The sequence below is a fragment of the Macrobrachium nipponense genome, chromosome 26, assembly GCF_015104395.2.
Source record: "Macrobrachium nipponense isolate FS-2020 chromosome 26, ASM1510439v2, whole genome shotgun sequence".
NCBI classification, from domain to species: Eukaryota; Metazoa; Arthropoda; class Malacostraca; order Decapoda; family Palaemonidae; genus Macrobrachium; species Macrobrachium nipponense.
In genome coordinates, this window is record NC_087215.1 from 70,913,694 (window position 1) to 70,937,642 (window position 23,949).

At 46.3% G+C, this 23,949-nt stretch overlaps 2 protein-coding genes across 2 annotated transcripts in view; both read right to left on the minus strand.

Moving 5' to 3' along the window:
- Positions 1–3,352: 3,352 nt before the first annotated feature.
- On the minus strand, positions 3,353–5,212 carry LOC135200390 (transmembrane protein 199-like). Its single transcript, XM_064229019.1, has one exon. It carries the CDS (start codon positions 5,206–5,208, stop codon positions 4,609–4,611), a length of 600 nt encoding a protein of 199 aa, XP_064085089.1. The 5' UTR covers positions 5,209–5,212; the 3' UTR covers positions 3,353–4,608.
- Positions 5,213–5,632: 420 nt separating this feature from the next.
- Positions 5,633–23,949, minus strand: part of LOC135200391 (biogenesis of lysosome-related organelles complex 1 subunit 5-like) — a 35,296-nt gene continuing 16,979 nt past the window's right edge. Inside the window, exons 4-6 of the mRNA XM_064229020.1 lie at positions 15,832–15,906; positions 7,426–7,539; positions 5,633–5,800 (exon numbers count right to left, since the gene is read on the minus strand). Of these exons, the coding sequence (XP_064085090.1) occupies positions 5,633–5,800; positions 7,426–7,539; positions 15,832–15,906 (357 nt within the window). The remainder of the gene's footprint in view (positions 5,801–7,425; positions 7,540–15,831; positions 15,907–23,949) is intronic.

Genomic DNA, 23,949 nt, shown 5'->3' on the forward strand with positions numbered 1-23,949 from the left:
ACGCCTGACCGGTGGGGGCTCTCCCTAGCCCTCCTGCGGCTTTCGACTTTCCTCCTCCACTGGAACTGGGAGTCTGGAAGAGGTCTAGGCCTAGAGGCACTAAGGAGCCAGTCAGACGCACCCTCCACAACACTGGGGACACTGCACTGATCACTAACACTCTCCTTACCTTGTTCTAACTGACAAATCTTCTGATCCATCGAATGAATCGTAGCTCTTAAAGCCGCCGCCTCCGAAGATAATCTTCGGCTTCGGTGCGGGGAGCAGGGGCTGCAACCTGGGAAGGAGGTTCCACTTCTACATTAATGTTAGGTTCTACATCCAACTCACTCATTCTAGACCTACTAGAACTTCCTAATATAAGAAGAGAGAGCCTTGTATTCGTCTTCATTCAGTCCCTCACATTCCTTACAAGGGTTACTAAAAGAACATTCATTCCCCCTGCATTTCATGCATACAGTGCGAGGGTCAACCGAAGCTTTCGGCAACCTCACCTTACACCCTTCAATCACACAAACCCTAAACAAAACAGAAGTTTTAGCTACTGAATCCAGATCAGACATGTTAAAGAAAATTCCAGCGCAAAGTCAAAAACGGTCCACAAATAGTGTATGCCAAGCCAAACAGAGCGAATAAGTCACCAAAAAGAAGTCCAAATCAACTCCAGGCAAGCGAGAAGCGAAAAATCTATCAAAAGGAACCGACAACAGTTGTTATCGTTCCGAGCGACAGAGAAAATCTGACAAGCAAGGGGGATTGGGTCATACACCCGCCACCCAGCGGCGGGTAAGGTAGACCACCTGACCTACCTGTCGTGTGTGCCGCGAGATTTGAAATTCTGTCGGGAACGTCGGAGACTATAGCTAAGTATATATCTGACAGGAAAGTTCATGTACAAAACCATTAATTCGAAAAGCTTCTCTGGTTCACTCTTGTAGTAAACAGATTGAGCATGATGAACCAATTAACTCGAAAAGCTTCTCTGCTAGTCCAGTATTCAGGGACCACTCAGTCTCTCCTGCCTTAGCCTGATAACTGAGCTGATCTGCCAGGATGTTCTGTCTGTCCAGAATGTATAAGGCAGTTAACTTGATGGCTTGTCAAACCACTCACTTTTGCATCTGTAATTACAAATGGAAAAAAAAAAAAAAAAAAAAAAAAAAAAAAAAAAAAAGGTTCTTAAAAAACTAATGCTGGGAAAAAAAAAAAAAAGTTCTAGATGCTGTGACCCTATTTGTTGATGTAGGCTGTGAAATGCTTGCAATGCTAACCTTGTTGTCTACATCTCCAGAACATTGACATACTGAAGTGGTAGCTGGTCTCACTGCTGACACTGCAAGAGTACATATTTCTGCAAGCTCTGATGGATAGGCATTTAAAAGTACAGATCCTTCAGGTCTATCGAAAGCATGAAGTTGCCTTCTCATGGAATCACGTACTTTAAAGTGCAGTTTACATCTTGAACCAAGTCTGTAACAAATACTTGCTCCGAGGCAAAGAGATACATCATTGGTCTCGAACTGTACAGTAATGTAGTCCTGTATAGTAATTAATTTTTGATTTCAAGTAGGTCATGCTCATTTGGCGCCAAAGGATAGCTGATTCAGAGAATACTGGTCAACGATAACAGCTAAATGTTTCTTATGTGAATATCCAAACTTCGAGTCACAGTAAATGACAAGGTTTGGAAACAAGTGACACCACAACTTAATGGACTTTATTTATCAGCCAAATCAATATGGTTAATTTTTGCTATGGTACAATATTTTATTTGATGTGATACATTTTGAAATAAATCTCTTAAACTGAATATTAAGTGTTAAGTACAAGTTAGCTGTTAGCTGTAAGTTATCTAATTAGTGTTCAAGCACAGATAATAACAGAGGGCCTCTGTTACTAATCAGAAAGCCAGACCTTAGTATGTTATGCTGAAGTGTTGCTTTTAATTTTATTATTAAGGACGAATCCTTCTGGTCAGCCCTACAAAAGTATTTTGCTCAATGGTCTGGTTAAACTACTATGTAAAAAGATAATAATGATGGAGAAATTGAAAAGAAAATTTTGAGGCATTCTGCAAGTACCAAGTTCTTAATTCTATGGGAAGGTGTCGTTAGCTGGCTTACTTGAGGTCTCACTGCTATCTTTACATACAGCCAAGGAAAAATCAAACAAATGAACATAGTATATTGGCATTTTAATTCTCTGCTATAAATCACAAAGAACCAAACTGAGGAAATCAACTAAAGACTGGCCGACTCAGTAACAACAATACAGCTAGACATAAATGTGGAATGCTTAGAAGTAATCAAAATATGTAAACAAACAATTTGCCCACCTGTAAGTCATAATAACACCACTGAGTTAGATTATCACCTTAACCTAAGTCTGATGACAATAACAGAGACAGTGAGGGACAAAGTTACAATATGAAAATGTCTTAAGTCAAGAACACAAAATCAACCTTGTTTAATGCTGCTCAGCCATTTTTCACTGGTTAGTAAGTACTGTTCCAGCTACTTTTTATGTTTTCTATAACAGCTATCTAAGAGTGGAGTTCAATACGTATGCTTAAATATGTCACTTACTTCTTCAGCAATGACTGAAAGATTAAGTTCTGTGAAACATTACCTTTGCACATGAAACCCACCAGGTTTCAAGAAGTCAAATTTGAGAGCTTCTTTACCTTACAATAACTGACACTCTTCAACATCAGCATACTTAGATTTGAAATGCATTCCACTTACCTGAAACAGTTATGAATGGTAAGTCTCTTATACTTACAAAAATTAAACCATTAAAAATGCAACACTTGATTTCAAAAGTGAGATTTGTATAGATCTTTTTAACACTGCATCTAACCCTTTGTGGAGGAAGGGTGCATTTTCCATGAAAAGGAACATTTGTTATTGAACTTTTTAAGGGATTCAAATTGGCCATGAAATAAATAACTCTGGTTGTGGACCAACATAAATAGTTGAAATTACTATTATATTATTGTAGTCTATACGAATGATTAGCCTCATTAACGTCTTAGCTGATCACCCAATTTAAACTGAATAAAATAGAAATGTTTTTCCTTTAAAAATCCTAACATGTCAAAATCAAATACACAATACATCCTATATGTCCTGATAGGGGAATTACAATTGATCAGGCTTTCTACCAAAAGGAAATGTTTTATCATTTCCATTCATAGAAAAGTAAAGTATTCATTCCAAACTGTTCAGGCCTTGTAATAAAAAAAATACTTCAAGAGTGAGGCTGTAAGAAGTACAAATCCAATTCCGATGCTGCTCAGTCTCAAGAACCAATAGAAAAAAAAAACTACCGCAGGGGGGGGGGGGGGGGGGGGGGGATTTGGGGGGGGGGGGGGGGGGGGGGGGGGGGGGCAATAATGTTAATCAAAACTGGCATGTATTCTGGTGCTGGTAGTTACTGAAAACAAACCCTAAATACAAAATTCTTTATGAAATTATATACCTGTATTAACCCCAGCAAGAGACAAACAAACAAAAATCTGATACCTGAATAAGGCCATATGAATTACTGTACTGAAAAAACTTTGATCAGTTTTCAATGAAGCCAAATCTTAACTTAAAAATAAATCTGTTTTCCATCTGAATGGCATACTTGCCAGGAGCAATTAGTTCACAATGGCATCTTTGTAACACAGGGTTAAGACACAGGACCAGTTCTCTCATCATTGTGAAAAAACGACAAAACTCTATTCGCCAAGTGATGGACATATTAACAATAAAAAATATAGTACATACAGACAAGTTATTATAAATAACTTTTCTTATTGTCCAAAAATTCAAAATGAAATATGATCAGCTCTTGAAGGAATTTTTGAATATATGTACTTGTAGTAAATTTTTTAATCCAATGTAATAAAAAAAGTACTTTGCTAGATATTTTAGAATAAGAAAAGAACTTACGTGAATTTCATATTTATCGTGGTATGTTGAAAAGACAATGAGTTCAAGGTCAACGATGATCTTGACTATCACTATAAAGGGGAAAAATGTTTGTGATCACAAATATTGTGGCTGTGCATTTCTTAAACTGTTTGTAATCACATACAACTGAAGAACAAAAATATAATACTTAATTCTTATAAGACTGAATAATTTTACAAACTTACCATATTGTCCCATGTTAGTGTCCAGAACCTATAGAGTGTCAGTAGTACAACAAAGTACTGCACTGAGCTTATCTAATCCTTACCAGGAAATGTACTCATCCTTTCCCTAAGAATACCTGACACATGACCTCTTGGCATGCGACACACGGTAGTATCATCAGAGCAAATGACCTTAATTGCCGACACAATCCTTTATCCGAGGCAATACCTTGGGTACTGATGAAAGTAGAGAGTACTGAAGGTTCTTGGCTGCATCATCTCTCCCACTCCAAGCTGTGTGGCTTTTGCCCTTGAGTAAAAAAAAATTCCTTTGGCCTCTTAAAACTTGACTGTTCTATTGTCTTTAAATTGCTCTAATTTTCACCTCTCTATTCAGAGCATGTCCTTTGATCCGTATGAGAGTCTAGGAATGAGGCTATATAGTTTATTAGGCAATGATAACTTGCAGTGACATAAAAAATAAACTATGTTTTTTTCTTTTTCTCTTCTTCCCAAATGTCATGCTTAATGATAAAGTAAATTTCAGCAAGCCCGACCACAAGGGCTGATACAGTAGCTAGGAGAGCTCGGATACCATAATCTGGGGTGGCCATCCCTGCGACCATGAATACGCCAAAGAAAGTACCAACAATAGAGAGAAGGTACTGAGCGCCCGATACAATCTGCCTATTGACACTTTTTAAGTCCTCTGAAACATCACCCAAATATGCACTTCCCTTATTAAGACAGACTGATTCAACCATTTTATTGTACTCTCGATTCTCCTGTTCGGCTCGGAGTTTTTGGATGCGTGCTTCAAGTTCCGGATTTCTAGGCGGAGGTTCATATTTTGGAAGAATAACTTCACTTTCTTCTAAGAGCTCATGCACTCTTTCTGGTATGCCCCTCTCTCTCATCTTGAGATGACACCATTTGATTTCCTGGGTTGTGAGCTTTATCTCGCCATAAGAATTACCACTTGAAGACAACTTGTCTTTGATGCTATCTAATGCTCCAAATGTTGTACAGAGCTCTTGTAAGATTTGAACAAATCTCTTTGACGGAATGACAGTGATGTGATCCATGGCTAAAATATAATCCTAATAGCCCTATATCTATACTAAAATATTGGCACTTCTTTACAGGAAGAGTTATGATTGCTTGCAAATAGATTGCTTCAATATCAGCCTTACGACACTAGCAATAATAGTAATGTATAATAGAGGATTTCCAGGCCATACATTTGCACAAAAATTATATATACATATGTTGAATTTATGATAAGAATTATAAGTTAAAAATAAGAAATTAAACCTTCAAAAATACTAACAAAAACACTTAAAGCACCTGAGATTAAATTAACATACGATTCATACAATCATAAATGCTAAGCCCACTACTTTTGGCGAGAAAGTCACAGAAAACTGTCTAAAAGACTATATGACACTTGGCTGCTCTGAAATGGCTATTCAGCTATGATTTTGTACTGAAAGCAATGAGTACAACAAATCATTTCCCATAACCAGCATTTTTCTCTAGTTGCTCAAACTGCAACCTCATTGCCTTTTCCTTCTCTTTATAAGTGTCATCAAGTAATTTCAGCTTTTCATCCACATCCCGCTGTACAGCTCCAAGCCGGGCACTGCGATCAGCTCTTTTCTTGGCTAAAAGTTCCTCCTGCAGAAAAAATACAAAAAACTTTATGAAAAAACATAATAGGAAAAATTGTAACTAAGAGACCAAAGATTAAAAACAATTAAAAAAATTTGTACATTTATGACATATCAATAATTACACATTAAGAAATGCTCCAAACATGTGCTCAGTCTTGAAGGACTTTTAACTCCCCTCTGATAATCAGAGGTACTCCACTTCAGAACTCAGTAAAACATCATTGAAATTGAAATTTTTCTTGTAATCCTGGACATTATTATTTCAAACTTTCCCCTAGCTGTTCATGATCATGGGATGATGTGCTGTGCATAGGTAATATGGCCTTGAAAAATGTTTTAGGTCTTTTAAAAACCATTGATACCTTTCCAAGTGAGAAGGTACATATCAAAACAGGGTTTGTTCCACGATTTCCCTGGCGAGTGTTTTCAGTACACCATACTGTAATATGTCCGTGGCAACATTTTAGCAAATTTTATTTTGTATGCTTAGCAAGATTTGGACGATCATAATCTTGCAGCTCTCGTTCTGCAACACAATTCTTTTGCAAGGGACAGCTTATGTATCCTGCAGGTAAAGTTTCTGCCTTTTATGTTTATGGAATGAAACTGAACAGGAAATTTAGGGATCTATGCAGAAATTCAGTGCTGAATGGGAAATTGAGAGTAAAAAGGTTTCAAAGGTGTAACAGAAGGAAAACCTGGCAGTTAGACTATGAAAAAATTGTTAGGAAAGGGTGGACAGTACGATGGAAGAAACATAATATGAATGGAGGTACAGTAATAGGAATGAAAAGGGTTGCAGCCAGATGAAAAAATGCTGCAGTGAACAGCATGACCCAACTATGGGGTTGTACTTATATTTCATCAGGTCTATTCCAACCTCATTTTCCAAATTTTTGTATGTTTTCTGTCTTAAAATTAGTTCTAGTCCTTTTTGTGATTACTTAAAGAGTACTATTGTCAAAAAATATTAAAGATTTATGGACTATCAGAACATAGGTCTCTAAGAACATAGAACTTAGTGACTATATGAACTACTATATAGATGCTGAAAACAAATTCAGAGAAGTCTTTGGGATATTTCAGAATTAAAAGTTTTGTGACAGAAATCTGTTTACTTATGAATCTTATCAGAATCTCAAAAAACTGGCACAGCAGTATTCAAGAGCATTCACAGCTTTTAAGACTTTATTGCAGCAAATCATGTGAACTATATATATTACCTAAAAGTGGTGTTTCCTAAATCACTATTACACTTTCATTTTGCTCCAAAATATCAAAGCCTTACTGTACATAAATTATAAGTAAAAATATATGGCTATTTAAATCTGGTATTCAAGGTAAAGGCCACTGAATATTGTTGTGAAAAATCAAGTATATAGCAAAAGTAAGAAGATAAATTTGTGAGACAGTTTGTGAGACAAGTGATTTAAATAAAAAGAATGCTAATTAAAAAGAATGCATTACGTACAAATAAATGAAACAGGAAAATTTCAAAGTTTATAATGCAATGAAATCATCCAGTAGTCTTGAAAAAAAAATGATATCCTATTCATATATCAACAGCCATATAAAAAAAACAATATTAAAAAACAAGAGAAAAAAACCAACAAAAGATTAGTTACTTACAGTATTAAATTGTTTATCAGTGGCAAGAGTATCTTCACACATATGCAGAGCTACTTGGATATCTGCAATGGTTCTTGGAAGATTGTCATCTGATGATCCCACAATTTTCTCAATCTAAAAAAATTAAGGAGATAATATTTTTAAATTAAAACTGGCTGTTTCACACAAACTCATCACTTTACCAAAGCCTTAAATGTGTTTGTTTTGTTTGTTTGTATGGTGTTTTTACGTTGCATGGAACCAGTGGTGATTCAGCAACGGGGAAAAGCCTTAAATGTGCACCAGCTTCCAATCTGGAATGCAATTGCAAAGTACTGAGTGCTGCCTGAATTACGGTAGAAGAGAGAGTACAATCTGGTTGAGGGTCATGAAAATGTTTGTAAAGTTAAGGATTTGTAAAAGAAAAAAGTTTTTTATACCCATCACTTGATGAAAACCTGAGTAACTTACTTAGGAGAGAGACTCTAACCAGTCCTACAACATACAGTTAGGACCTCTGGAGCAAGACAAGCCACTGGAATTAGGAGTGGTATGATCTGAATGTCTTTAGGGTTACCAAAAGGTCACAAAAACACAAAGGTACCTTGTTAGTAAGATTATGACTTGTACCCCAGAGTTTCAACTCTAGAAGGTTATGATAAAAAGGTCACGAGAATGAAGGGGATGTCATTTGTCTTGCCAATGTCATCTGTAAAAGTCCTGCTGGAAAAAAAAAAAAGTTTTGTTGCCTAAAAATGATATTGTTAAGATACAATAAAGTTTTGTACATACTTACCTGGCAGATATATACTTAGCTATAGACTCGGTCGTCCCGACAGAATTTCAAAACTCGCGGCACACGCGACAGGTAGGTCAGGTGATCCACCATTCCCGCCGCTGGGTGGCGGGGTCTGGAACTATTCCCGTTTTCTAAGCCATAATTTCTCTTCCACCTGTCTCCTGAGGGGAGGATGGGTGGGCCATTAATCGTATATATCTGCCAGGTAAGTATGTACAAAACTTTATTGTATCTTAACAATATCATTTTTGTACATGAAACTTACCCAGCAGATATATACTTAGCTGATTGGCACCCTTGGTGGCGGGCAAGACAGCTAAAAACAAAATAATACTTAAACTAAATACATTAAAAAACAGGGAAAAAAACAACCTATGTTCTTGGATAAAATAATCCATAGTTCCTACCTGATTGGGCTGAAGACTTCATGACTACTGTCGATGAGTCTGCCTGCCTCAAGAGTTTCAACGAGGAATGAACCTATGGTTGAATAAACTCTTTGGATCGTTCAATGGGGGCTAGCCCGCTTACGCGACAGAGCCTATTCTGGATCGTACCAATGGGGGCTGACCCACTTACATGGTAGAGCCTTGACCTTTTGTCATATCAATGGAGACTCGCCCTCTTACATGACAGAGTTAAGGTTATTAAAAAATCACAAAGAGCACTGAAGCCAATCCCGATCACCTGACCATGTTAGTATTGTTATAATCTATGAATTGCAAGAGGGTTCCCTATTCCCTCTGACAATTAACCAATAAAAAACAACCACCAATAAAAAGTAATTTAAGCACTAAACTAAATTAGGAAGGATTAGCCTCAGCCCCTTCTCCCAGCACTGAATTCGCCGAAAGACACACGCTCCCAAGAGCAAAGAACCTTTTCGTACGAAATTTTAACGTCTCTTAGGTAATTCGAGGCGAACACAGAATTACATCTCCAAAACGTAGACCTCTATAAGAGCCTGAAGAGACCATGTTTTGTGAAATGCCATAGACGTAGCTATGGCTCTCACTTCATGAGCTCTCACTCTGAGAACCTTGAGGTGCTCTTCATCGCACTTAAGGTGAGCTTCCCTTATTACATCTTTTATGAAGTATGTAAGGGCGTTCTTAGAAATCGATCTTTCGGATCTCTTGGACAGAGCACCAAAGACTTTCTTCTGTACCTCTCAGCAACTTCTTCTTCTCCAGGTAGAACTTGAGTGCCCTGACTGGACACAAAGTCCTTTCTAGTTCTCTCCCTGTTAATGAAGATAGTCCTCTTATCTCAAAGCTTCTTGGCCAAGGCTTTGAGGGATTTTCCTTTTTTGCTAGAAAAAATGGTTTAAAGGAGCAAATCGCTGAATCCTTCTTAAAACCCACTTTGCCTTCCAAAGCTTGCAACTCGCTAATTCTCTTGGCTGTTGCTAACGCAAAGAGGAATAATGACTTTCTCGTTAAGTCTCTAAACGAAGCTGCGTGACGGTACAAATTTTTCCGACATTAGGAACTTGAGGACCACATCCAAGTTCCAGCTAGGCTTCTTGATTACATGGTCTTTCGGGTTTGGGTTTCGAAAGACCTTATAAGGTCATGTAGATCTTTATTATTCGTCAGATCTATTCCTCTATGTCGAAAAACTGAGGCCAGCATACTTCAGTAACCCTTCACTGTTGAAACTGCCAGGTTACAGTCTTTTTCTCAAATATAGGAGAAAATCTGCGATTTCAGTTACAGAGGTACTGGAAGAGGATATTTTCTTTCCTTACACCATCTTCTAAACAACTCCCACTTCGACTGATATACTTTAGAGGTGGAGACTCTTCTGGCTCTTGCAATAGCCTTCGCCACTTCTCGTGAAAAGCCCCTTGCTCTGAACAAGTCCTTCGACAGTCTGAAGGCGGTCAGACTTAGAGCGGGGAGTTTTTGTGAAAAACCTGTCGAAGTGGGTTGTTTGAGAAGATCGTTCCTTAGTGGAAGCGATCTTGGAAAATCTACTAACCACTCCAGCACCTCTGTGAACCAATCGAGAGCTGGCCAGAAGGGAGCGATGAGGGTCATTCTTGTTCCTTCCGCGCAAGCGAACTTCCTCAATACTTCCCCTACTTTCTTGAAAGGAGGGAAGGCGTATGCGTCCAAGCCCGTCCAATCTAGCAGAAAGCTGTCTACTGCTACTGCTTGTGGATCCGAGATCGGGGAGCAATAGGTCTCTAATCTGTGATTCTTGTTGGTCGCGAACAGGTCTATATTGGGCCTTCCCCACAGATGCCAAAGTTGTTGGCAAATCTGAGGATTGAGAGTCCATTCCGTGGGTAGGACTTGTTCTTTTCTGCTCAAACAAGATCTGCCCGGGCACATTTTCTCTCCCTGCACAAACCTTGTGAGAAGAGAGATCTCCTTTCCTGAGCCCAAATCAGCAGATCCTTTGCTGATTCGTACAGGGAAAAGGAATGCGTCCCCCCTTGTTTCTTTATATAAGCGAGGGCTGTTGTGTTGTCCGAGTGAATCTGAATCCCCAGACCTGAGACCTGTTCCTCGAAATGAACTAAAGCTAGATGAATGGCTGTTAGTTCTTTCTTGTTTATGTGCCAGGACACTTGTTCTCCTTCCCAAGTGCCTGACACTTCTTCCGAACCTAGGGTCGCTCCCCACCCTGAATCTGAGGCATCTGCAAATAACGCTAGGCGAGGGTTCTGTAAGAGAAGGGAGATTCCCTTGCTTAGTTTCTGTGGGAGCTAACCCACCAACGGATATTCTCCTTGATCCCTTTCGAGATTGGAAATGTAATCTCCTAGATTGTTGGACTTCCAATCCCACTTCTCCTTCGGATAAAATTGAAGGGGTCGTAGGTGTAGTCTTCCTAAGGAAACGAACTGTTCCATCGAGGAGAGGGTCCCCAGTAAAGCTCATCCATTCCCTCGCGGAACAATCGTTCTTTCCTTAAGAAGACTGCCACCTTTTCTAAGCAGCATTCTCTCCTTTCCTGCGAAGGATACGCTAGAAAATCCGAGAATCCATCTGAATCCCCAGATAGACAATACTCTGCTGGGGAGTCAGCATGGATTTCTCGCGATTGACTAAAAGTCCTAGGGACTTTTGTCAAATTTAGAGTAAACAACAGGTCCTCCAGACATTTTTTCTCCGATTGGGCTCTTATTAGCCAATCGTCCAGATATAACGAGATCCTGATCCTTCCAGATGTAGCCAATAAGCTACATTCTTCATGATGTCCGTGAAGACTTGAGGGGCAGTCGAAAGTCCGAAGCACATCGCTCGGAACTGGAACACCTTCCCTTGGAACATGAATCTCAGATATTTCCTTGCTGCCGGATGAATTGGCACATGGAAATACGCATCCTGAAGGTCCAGGGACACCATCCAGTCCCCTGGACGAAGAGCAGACAGAACAGAGGAAGACGTCTCCATTAAAAATTGTTTCTTCTTCAAGACAAAGAAATTCAGGGCACTGACGTCTAGAACCGGTCTCCATCCCCCGATGCTTTCGGTACCAGAATAGGCCGATTGTAAAATCCTGGAGACTGGAGATCTTGAACCAGTTCTACCGCTTCCTGGAAAATCATCTGTTCCACTGCTTGCAAAATAGCAAGCTTTCGGACCGGATCCGAGTATCTTGCAGTCAACTCCCTTGGAGTTGTCGTCAAGGGAGGATTTTCCCTGAAGGGGATCAAGTATCCTTTTTCAGGATAGAGAGGGACCAAGAGTCCGCTCCCTTCTGCGCCCAGACTTTTGCAAAGTGGAGTAGTCTGGCACCTACTTTCGTCTGGAGGACTCCCTGCTCATCTAGACTTCCCGAAGGACCTTCTAGATGGTCTACTCCTTCTATCTGGTCTGCGACCTCTAAGAGGGGCTCTAGAAGAGGAGGCACCTCGAAAGGGCTGTACAAAAGAGGGTCTCTCTTTTTCTCTATAGGCACTGCCGGCCTAAACTTCTTGGCTGAGTGCGTGAGGAGATCCTGAGTTGCCTTCTCCGTAAGAGATTTAGAAACCTCTCTAACAGTCTCCTGTGGAAAACAGATGCGGGGATAACGGTTGCAAAAGAAGAGATGTTCTTTGCAAAGGTGATACGGCTCTTGCTAGAAAAGAGCTAAAGACGATCTCTTCTTTAAGACTCCCGTTCCAAAAAGAGAGGCAACTTCTACGGAACCGTCCATGACCGCTCTGTCCAAGCAAGCCAGGACGCTTGAAAGTTCCTCCATGGAAACAAAGTCAGTGTCCTGAGCTCTCTTAGCTAAAGCTCCCAAAGCCCAGTCCATAAAATTGAAGACTTCCAGGGTTTTTTAAAGAGGCCCTTTAGAAGGTGGCTTCTAGCTCACACATGCCCCATGTTTGCCTTAAGCAGGACAGCAAAAGACTTCCTCCTGGAAGAAGTCCACTAAGGAAGTAAAATCCGCATCTGCGGAATGAAGGGAGGACCTAACCCCATAGGTTCTTTTGGTCTCGTCCACCACCCTTCCTGGTTTGCCTGTTAACTTGGAAGGAATGGGCAGGAAAAACCATGTTTTGCCCGCTTCCCTTTCTGGAACGTTCAACCACTCTGAAAAGGTCTTTAAGGCCGTTTTTCATACAAACGAGGCGGGGTGCATTTATTGACGAAGGAAACGAACTTACTTGAGAGCTTTTGTGCTAGACATCAAAGATCCTGGTGTAAGGAGGGTCAGCAGGATGAACTGGAGTCTCTGAAATCCTCCTTTAGCATCAAAAAGGGTGAAGGTCTCTTGTAGTCAGCAAAACTGCTACATCTACTGGCCTCGTCGTCTTCCGGATACCTGGGTCCAAACTGATTCCCACCGAAGGAGACCCGTTTGGGAGTGATCTGGCTCTTCCCGGGAAGAAGGAAAACCCTTCCTTTCCCGGAAAGGGGACAGGGGCGCGATGAACATTAGCACTTCTATGCGAAAGAGTGAGGCTCCTGCCTTTGTCCGAAACACTCTTGCGACCTTACTAGACTCTTGTTGGTCTAGGTTCTTGCGGTTCGCCAGGTTCGCGGCGCTTGCTAGGCTCCTGGCGCCCCTGATTCAGGGCGCTTGAAAAGATCCCCGCGTCCTGATTCATGACGCTTAACAGGCTCTTGGCGCCCTAACTCTTGACGCCTAACGTACTCCTGGCGTCCTGCCTCCTGGCATCCTAACTCCTGGCGCCCTGACTCCTGGCGCCCTGACTCATGGCGTCCTGACTCCTGGCGCCCTCCTGATTCCTGCCTTCTAGCAGACTCCTGACGTCCTGAATCCTGTGGTCTGAGAGGCTCTTGACGCCCTTTCTTGCGTCTTGCTGCCTCTTTGCGCCTGCCTGGCTCCTGGTCCTGCAGACCCAAAGGATCCTGATACTTAAATAGGTTTTCCGGTTCCTTGAACCTAAACCGATCGAGACTTCTGCTCGATTCGCGGTGTCTCATAGGGCGCTTCGGAGAAGACAGCCTATAGGGCGAAAGAACTCTTCTCTCAGGAGAACAACTCCTATCAGACGAGTCTCTCGACGAAGGCGATAAACGCCCTGGAGATTGTGAGGGTTTCTCCTCCATACGAAGAGGGGCGCTTAGCGGAACTCTTAACAGGGAGCGAAACATCTTTCCTCCTTGTCGAGTCCTTAGCAAAGGAGCCTACTAAAGAAGCTAACTGCTCTTGCAGATTAATCAAAAACTTCTTCGTAGGATCCTGAAGAGAAGGCTCCTCTTGTTTCGTCTTCTTAGGTCCCGAAGGCTAATCCTCGGGAAAACGCTCTGGGCTGGAATCAGCCGCGTCTCCTTTAGGCGCCTTCCAGGCTCTCTTCAAAGGGCGCGAAAGAGAGGCCGAACTCCATCCTCGTTTAGGAGAGGAAGAGTCTGAGGCCGAAAAACACTCCCTTAGGACGCCTTTTCTGCGGCAATCCGAGGCAGCCTGGGACTTTACAACAGGATCTGCCGAAGGGACGCCTGACCGTTGGGGATGTTCTGCATCCTCCCTGCGGCTTTCGACATTCCTCCTCCCCTGGTCCTGGGAGTTTGGAAGCGGTCTAGGCCTAGGAGCAATGAGGAACCGGTCAGACGCCCCCTCCACTGGACTGGGGACACTGCACAAGTCACTATCACCACTCTTACCTTCGTTTAGAGCTCGCAGCTGAGCTTGAAGTTTCTTGATTGAAGCTTTTACATATTCCCTCTCTGAAGAAGAATCTTTGGATTCAGAACAGGGAGAAGCAGCTGAGGCTAAGGGAAAATCGTTAGTAGGAGAGTTAACTTCTTGTTCTAAAGAGCAAGATCTACTAGATGACCTAGCTGAAGCCTTTCTTACTCTATCTCTCTCAAGCTTCCTAACATATGACGATAACTCCTTCCATTCAAGCTCCGTAAGGTTCTCGCATTCAACACAGGTGTTATTAAAAGAACATTCATTCTCTCTGCATTTAGCGCAAATACTATGAGGATCTACTGCCGATTTAGGCAGCCTAACCTTGCAACCTTCCCTACTCCTACTGCAAACTCTAAACATAGGTGAAGCCTTAGCGTCAGACATCGTGAAAGAGTAGTCAAAACCAAAGTCGAAAAACAGTCCACAATAAGCGTATGCCAAGCCAGAGAAAAAACAGAATACGTCACCAAAAAACCAATCCAAATTCTCGGCAAACGAGTAGAAATCCAAGATGGAGGAACGAACAATAGGTGTTGTCCGTTCAACCGACAGAGAAATTATGGCTTAGAAAACGGGAATAGTTCCAGACCCCGCCACCCAGCGGCGGGAATGGTGGATCACCTGACCTACCTGTCGCGTGTGCCGCGAGTTTTGAAATTCTGTCGGGACGACCGAGTCTATAGCTAAGTATATATCTGCTGGGTAAGTTTCATGTACAAAAGCTGATATTCAAGAGGAAGCTCCAAATCATGGCTTTACATTCTCTGCTAGTGCATCCAGAGACGTGTCAGGAACAAATAACATCTCCAAAACTGTAAAAAGGGCTTTGCAATGCTACTCCACATCCAAAGACAGCCAAAAACCCTGCTCAATCATGCTAGGTTCCTTTATGATGAGTTTACTAAGCTACAAATTTGGTGTCTGCTGAAAGAGAAGGAAATGTGGTATTCCCAAGTGGTAAGAGAATGCTCTGTGGAAGTGAAGAGGAAGGGCTCTCGAGTTAGATGCCTTGGTCATATGCATATTGTTGCTTGCCTTAGGCCTTGCTTAGACTGTGTTCATCAAGGCAAGTCTAGAAACAGCCTACAGTGAGGTCAAAATGTCAGTGCTAATGTATGTTTTCAAATCCTTAACATCAGAAACAAGGACAAAGTCAGGGGGTAACTTCATGCATCTGTCTTTCAATGGAAGACAGACAGAACTAAAAACGCTTTGGAACCAGGATCTTGAGAAGTTTGAGGCTGCAGAGCAGCTTGAAACAGTCTTCACCTCAATGTTATTTTTTAAAACCAGAAAGGTCAGACCATTTGATGAACTATAACCAACCCTGATATGTTAATTTTTCACAATACAATATTGAACTCGTTATGTATACGGTACTTACATTCTTTCTCTTCAAATTGCGGAGTGCATGTTTAAAGCTATCGTTAAATCATGGATGTGATAAAACTAAAGCTTTTATTAGACAAAGTGCTCAGATAAAATCAAAATACTTTTCCTGTTAAAAAAATGAACACACTTACTTGTCCTTCCTTGATTTCAGTTATGAGCTCTAAAGACCGAAAAAGTTGTTCAACTTCTCTGTCTCCTCGTTTTTCCTGGAAGCAAATTAAACTGCATTGATACTCATACACAAATGCATAGATTAACCTAGAATTACATATATTTTTATCATAAATTAATATTCAACGAGAATGAAATATAACAGCAAAGTTTTAATGGGTATTTTATATTTTTCCTACGAATAAAAACCCAGAGCTTAACAAATGAGTATCCTCAATGATCTGGCAAAGTTGTTAAACTAGGAAACAAGTTCATGAACTGGTGATTATGGGGGGAGGGGTAAGTAGGGGATTATCTGATTAAAAACTGATCTGTTCCTACAGAAATACAAACCATCGCCTTTTGCATAGGAGAATTTGCTCCTTAGGTGGGAGGTCATCTCTGACAATGGACTGGAGTTGTATCCTACACAGAATTGTCATAGTACCCATGGTTGTACAGTAGTACCTCGAGATACGAAATTAATCCGTTCCGAGGCGCCTTTTGTATCATGAGGTTTTCGTATCTTGGACCACATTTTACATGTAAAATGGCTAATCCGTTCCAAGCCCTACAAAAACACCCCAGTAAATTTCATAATAAAGCTAAATTGACTATAAACAATGAAATACTACAACAATTTGGACCATTCAATACCTAAAATTAATAAAAAAAATGACAATTTGTCCAAAATTGCATTTTTCCTAACTATACAAACCTGAGGTCCTTTTACAATAGGAAGGTACTAGCGGCAGCTGGATAGGTCGTAAGCTTTCGAACAAGGGGTTCGGTAGTTAACTGCTTGTCCGACAGGCCCGCGCGCGCGCGACTGGGAGGTAAACAAATCACTTTTGCTTTTGGCCCAAGCAAAAACTGCAGAGTGAGGGGTGGCATTTTGAGGGTGGTGGTGGGGCTATGTGTAAAAGGACCTCAGGTTTGTATAGTTAGAAAAAATGCAATTTTGGACAAATTGTCATTTGTTCCGACACGGCATACAAACCTTCGGTTCCTTTTACAATAGGAAGACTCACTTCTTGGTGGGAGGAATCTGAGTCTTTTGTGAACAGACTGGTGTTCGCCCAACCTTGGAAGCCTCCCTGGTCGTAAGAGCGAGGGATCCAAGCCTCTGTCCGATTGATCGGGTGTGTGCACCGCAGGATCAATGGTCAGACCTCTGGACCGAGTACTAAGAGAGAGGCAAGCGTATCTCTTCGTACCAGCAATGTAAGAACTTGTTCCTGTACAGGAGCAAAGATAAAGTCATGGTTTTGACTCTTGTAGGCATCCACTTCCCCCCCTTGTAGAAGGAAGTGGTGGATATTTCTGCTCCTATCCCTAGTGAAAGGGATAGGATGGGGCTCTGTCATATAGCTCACCTGCATCTCGTCCTCATCCATCGTAGTGACGACCGTGGCCCTCTCGCCCACAGGTTAGAGGAGGAGGAAAAGACGGGAAGAGGGAGCCAGTCACTCACTCATTCACACATCCATCCACACAGTCACACCAGGACTCGATGCTGTTTCAGCCTGCGAGGGTCTGGGTTAGCTACACAACTTGTGAGCAGCCACCACGGGTCCCAAGGAAAAGGTATCCAAGGACCTGTGGGCAATATCCCGACGGTAGAACCCGGACGTAAAAGGTAGTCTGGTTAGACCAGAACCCCTGCCTTCAGGACCTGCGCCACGGAGAAGTTCTTACGCAACGCCAACGAGGGGGCCAATACTTCTGACTTCGTGAGCTCCTCGGACGGGACGTACGGATGTCGTCACTACCATCAGCTTCATACGCCCTCCTGATGACCTCACGCAGCCAGAATGAAAGAGTGTTCTTGGATACTTCTTTCTTGGTGACCCTGGTGCTAACGAAGAGGCGTCGACACTCAGGCCTGAGGTGTCGAGTTCTCTTCAGATAGCGCCGTAGCGCCCTCACAGGACAAAGCAGCATCTCATCCGCATCATTATCGGTGAAGTCCATTAGGGAGGGAATCGTGAATGACTCGAACCTGTCGTCAGGGATCGACGGTTTTCTGAGTCTTCGCAACGAAGTTCGGGACGAAATCGGAGGGGGGGTCCGTCACGGATCCCCAATCCCCTGGGAGTGTCGTACATCATAGGAAAGGACCATGAAGTTCCCCTACTCTCTTCGCCGATGCCAGGGATGCCAGCAAGAAGAGGGTCTTGAGGGTCAGATCCCTGTCTGACGACTCTCGGAGTGGCTCGAACGGCGTTCGAGTCAGACTCCTAAGTACGAGAGTCACATCCCACGCAGGGGCCTGAGTTCCCTGGGTGGGCAAGACCTTTCGAAGCTCCTCATAAGCAAGGAGATCTCGAACGAGTTCGAGATGTCCAATCCCCTCAGTTTCAGGACGAGCGCCAAGGCGGCTCTGTATCCTTTGACTGTGGGGACTGAGAGGAGCTTCTCTCGGCGAAGAAAAACGAGGAAATCCGCTACCTGCTGAAGAGTGGCTCTGAGAGGAGATAGACCCCGTCTACGACACCAACCACAGAAGACGGCCCACTTCCCCTGGTACACAGCTGCAGAGGACTGACGGACGTTTCCAGCCATCTCTGTTTGCTGCGCTTACGAGAAAAGAAAGCCTCTCGTTCGCAAGAGATGGTGGATAACAGCCAGCCGTGAAGACGTAGGACTGGACTGCTCGGTGGTACCGCTCGACGTGTGGCTGGGCGAGAAGGTTGTGCCAAGGGGGAATCTCTCTCGGTTCTCCTGCGAGAAGAGCCAGCAGGTCCGGATACCAAATGGCCTGTGGCCATTTGGGAGCCACCAGGATCATCCTGAGATTCGGGGTGACCAGTGCTCGACTGATCACCTTGCGAATCAGGCTGAACGGGGGAAAGGCATAGACGAAGAGGTTGTCCCACGGGTGTTGAAGAGCGTCCTCTGCAGCTGCCCATGGGTCCGGCACGGCCGAGAAGAACACCTGGAGCTTCCTGTTGTGCCGGGTGGCGAACAGATCCACGACTGGTCGCCCCCACAGGTCGAAGAGCCTTTCCGCCACGTCCTGGTGTAGAGACCATTCGGTCCCTATCACCTGATCCCGACGGCTGAGCGTGTCTGCTACTACGTTCCTCTTCCCTGGAATGTAGCGTGCCGACAGCTCTATTGAGTGTGCCTCGGCCCACTCGTGCACCTGCCGAGTCAACTGGTACAACGGGAGAGACACTAGGCCCCCCTGTTTGTTTGTTGACGTAGGCCACCACCGTGGTGTTGTCGCACATCAACACCACTGAGTGTCCCATCAAGCGGTCCTGGAACTCTTGGAGAGCGAGGAACGCTGCCTTGAGTTCCAGTACATTGATGTGAAGGTGCTTGTCGTTCTCGTCCCACACTCCTGAAGTCAGCAACTCCTCCAGGTGTGCGCCCCATCCCTTCGGTCGATGCGTCTGAGAACAGCTGCATGTCCGGGGGGGGAGTGCGCAGAGGCACTCCTCTTAAGAGGTTCCTGTCGTCCAGCCACCAGGCTAGGTCCTGCCTCACCTCCTGTGTCAGTGACACTGGAAAGCTTGGGGGATCCGTCGCCTGTGACCAACTCTCCCTTTAGTCTCCACTGAAGAGACCGCAGGTGAAGACGCCCGTGAGGACTAACTTCTTCCGATGACGACAGTGTCCGATCACGACTTGCCATCGCTGAGCCACCTGTTCCTGCCGAGACAGGAACTGGTTGGCTGCCTCCCTGAATCTGCTGATCCGCGAGTCTGCGGGGAAGACTCGCCCTGCTACCGTGTCGATCAGCATACCCAGGTACTTCATCCTCTGCTTGGGCTCGAGATCGGACTTTTCGAAGTTCACAACGATCCCCAGATCGCGACAGAACTCTAAAGCCAGGTTGCGGGATCCCGTCCCCTGTCCTGTAGCAACTGCGAGCGGGAGCTCGCCAGGACTAACCAATGCGAGATACCTCATCGACGTATTCCCGTGCGAATGGGCCCAAGCAGACACCAGAGTGAACACTCGCTGTGAACACCTGTGGGGCGGTTGAGAGACCGAAGCAAAGTGCCCTGAACTGGTACACCGTCCCGTCGAGGATGAGCGGAGTACTTTCTGGAGGACTGATGAATGGGTATTTGGAAATACGCATCCTCAAGTCCACTGAAAGCATGAAAATCGTTCTCCCTGATGGAGTCGAGCACTGAACGTGCCGTCTCCATCGTGAACCGGATCTGGCGAACAAACCGGTTCAGGGGAGAGAGATCTATCACCGGGCGCCAGCCTCCCGTAGGACTTTTCCACCAGGAAGAGTCGACTGTAAAAGCCCGGTGACTGATCCGTGACGATTTCTACAGCTCTCTTGCTCAGCATGGTCTTGATCTCCTGTCTCAATGCTACGTCCTTCGATGACCCTGGAACGTACGACTGCTGTTGGACCGGGTTGGAGGTGAGGGGTGGCCGAGATTCGAAGGGTAATAGATATCCCTCCCGAAGGACATCTACAATCCAGGTCTCGGCGCCGTAGTGCTGCCAAGTTGCCCAATGGCTGGCCAGGCACCCCCCCACTTCCGGGCAGCAGGTGAGGGGGAACGCCGTCCCTAGGGCGTTTCCCCCCCCCCCCTTTCTTCGAACTTCTTCCCAGAGCCTCCACGGGAGGGAGGAGGGCTGGGAGGAGGGCTGGTACGGCTCCCTTCGGTAGAAGTCGAAGAAGACAGAGTCTTTCCCCCCGGGGCTTCGCGCAGCTACCGTCTTAGCCACCGAGGAAGCGCTAGCCGAGCTCTTAGACTTGGCCGCAGTCCGAGGCTGCCCAGAAGCCTTCGAGACTGCCTGGTGAACCAGACGGTCACTGTCGTCAGTGCGCCGTCTGTCCACCGCAGCGTCCACCATCTCTCCTGGGAAGAGAGACGTGGAACTCCGTAAAGGTCCGTTGCGAAGTCCCAACGCCGCTTCACGCCCGGCCGCCCTGGAAACCCGAGTAAGGACAGCGTCCCTTCGTCGGAGAACCAGGTTGGCCCACAGGTTCACCGTCTGGTGGGCAAGGAAGGAGATGGCTCTTCCTCCAGACTGGCAAAGTCTCCTGAAGGCCGAGTCCTCTTCGGGAGAAATTCCCCCGGAGTTGGCTGCGATCTTAGATACTGTGAGGGACCACAGATCTAGCCAGGAAGACGGGGGGGGGACCTGGAAAGCTGCCAATGGCGGTAGATTCCAGGCCGAGTGCCTCTTGCTGCGAGAACCACAGGTTCTCGGACAGGAGCTGCTGCAGAGACACACCCGGAGTCAGCCTGGCTAACTCCGGGGTTCACCTGTTTGGGCGGCATCGGGTCTTCAGATGGCACGTAAAAACGCCGCTGTCGCAGCAGAGGAGGTGGAAGCAGCTTGCTCGACCTGCCAGACTTGAGCGAACCGTCTTGTCCGGAGACAAGCGATTCAACCTGGTCCAGCACTGAGTCCGCAAGCTCAGAACGCGGCAAGCCCACCGTCGGTCTGGGTTCCCTCTTCGGGCCCCAGAACGACTCGAGCCGGGACGTGGGCTCGGATGGTGGGAGCGGCGATCCTTCCGCGAGGTCGTTGTGCTGACGAATCAGCGCAATAACCTCGGCAAAGTTCCTCTGGATCTCAGGAGTGACTGCGTCCTGCGGAGTCGGACCGTCCAGTCCCTCAAACAGGAGCATCTCCCGAGACCCTCCTCCCTCAAGGGGAGGAACAGCGACAGCCCCCCTCCTCGGTCCCCTCCTCCAACCACCTGTGCGTACGACCTGGCTGGCCCGAGAGCCGTGCCTGGTACGTACGACGACGTGGTGGGATCCTGAGGGGCGCACCCCTCACGATCACTCCTCAATACCTCGACCCTCCGGTGTCCCCCCAAACAAACCCAGAGGAGGTTGAAGGTATGGGAGAGGCAGACCTGACGCTCCCTCCTCGCTCGCTGGCAGAACCAGCGGGTTTGGAAGACTGCAGGCGATCGCCAACCCGCGGTGGCGATCGAGCTGCAGACCTAGTCGAGCCGTCTCGCTGTGGAGAACGGCTGGACCGAGAACAGCGGCCCCGGTCTCGTGTGTCAAGAGGAGCTTTTTTTTTTTGGTTGCTGGTCGCCGTACCCTCCCGATCGCTCTCGGTGGTGAGGGAGTGACGGTCAGGCGACCGGCGAGCTCCACTGTCACGGTGAGATCGGTGCGTATCCTCACGGTGCGTCAGTTCGCTGGTACCAGCCGTGGCTGGTGCAGCGAACGGGGGGACCTCTTCCCAGCCTCAGCCCGTGGCCGGTCATGGACCGTCACGTCCGCCCGGGTAGCCAGCTGCTCGCCGCGAGAGCGAGAGCTGGTCTGGTGAGAGTCGCGTGAGCGGCTGTCACCAGTCTTCCGCTCCGTGCCGTGAACCTGACGCTGAGCGGACTCAGAGGTCTGGTTCTTGGCTGTACGGCCGCTGTTAGGCGACCGTACACTCGGTACCTCTCGCGAACGAGAGGCCGAGACAGACCCTGGCTGCTGTGGCCGAACCACTGACAGCAGGTGAGGAAGTGCCGGTGTTAGCCGGCACTCCTCTGGTCCCCGTAGTCTTCTTCCTTGCGGAAGAAGAGACGGGTCCTGCCCCCGAAGGAGCAGGGTGACCAGCGGAAGAACCCCCGTCTCACCAGAGCGAGACGGGCCCTTAGAAGTTCCCGAAGGAGACTTCCTTAGGGGGGGGGAGGCGACCTTCTTCTTCTTCGGCCGGGGGAGCCTTAGAAGAAGAAGGGGAAGAGAGGCGGCAGACGACGACGACGACGAAGAAGACGATGAAGACGACGACGACACCTTCCTCCTCTTCTTCTTCTTCTTCGTCAACCTCCTCAGGACCGACGTCAGATCTGTCATCCAGAGCGGAGCCGGGGCTGCTGTTGCCGAAGCAACAGGGCCCGGACGCACCTGTCCGAACAGATCAGCATCGGGAGCAGCGGCGCCAGGAACAGGAACAACATCAGCAGGTGCAGGCATCACAGGAACGGCAGAAGAGACAGCAGGAGCAGGTACAGGAACGGCAGCAGTGGTCAACGTCACGTCCGTGGACAGCAGCTGGGCAGGTACGGCAGGTACGGCCACAGACTGTGTAGGCGGTCCAGATGGGCGGACCAGCGGCACAGACATCCTAGGTACCGGTGGGAGGTCCAGGGGCGAGCTCTTCGGGCACACGAAGTCCCGGTCGCGGCAGCACGGCAAACCCAGGTGGCGGCATCGCACTCCCCCGAGGTACGGCGACTGGCCCCTGCACCGATGTAGTGGGTGTCACAGAGACCGCGTGCGGGTGTACACCAGGTGAGGAGGTGAAGCGTAGCCGGGTGTTGTAAGGGTCGTGGTGGTGGTCGTGACCGTAGCATGGGTGACCGCCACGGAGCCAGCGAGATGGTAGAGCAGCCCCTGGACACTCGGCACGCCCTGCAGCCCCAACGATGCCCACACCTGTCCGAGGTCATCCTTCGCGGCAACCGCACCTGAGGAGGCAAAAGTCGGGTGATTAGGGGGATCCTCTACCCGTTCGCGCGAAGACAAACGGATAGAGGACCCAGAGTACAACTCGACGTCAGGGTATCTAGCGCCCTCCTCCACACTCGACAAGTCAGGAGAGGAGAGGACCTAGAAACCCCCCCCGAAGGAGAAGGCGCGATACGTGGAAGTTGAGCGGCGCGGCAGGAAAGAAGACGAAGTGTCCGTCACCAAAGGAGTCGCGGGAGAGCTTTCCGACGACTCCTTTGCAGGCCTTCGCTTCTTCCTGCCCTCATACAAAGTCCACTGCGCCTCCGACCAATTATTGCAAACATCACATGGCTCGGCTCGGGTGCATTCGCGCCCCCGACACCGAGCACACAAAATATGAGGGTCTATCTCCGGGAAAGAGCGGAACTTCCCGCATTTACGCCCTTCGGTACCCGGGCATAGTCTCCGTGGGGTAGCGAGGCGAGGAGATTCCATCATTAATCAAAAACACTTCAAATATTATGAAAAGAGAGAAATGATTGTACTTACAATGAATTCTTTCATACACAAACACAACCATATACTCAAGAAAGCAAACGACGAGAAGCGGGCAGAGAGCGTCGAACACACACGTCCACTCGCTGTGAGGCCGAAAGCAAAAGTGATTTGTTTACCTCCCAGTCGCGCGCGCGCCTGTCGGACAAG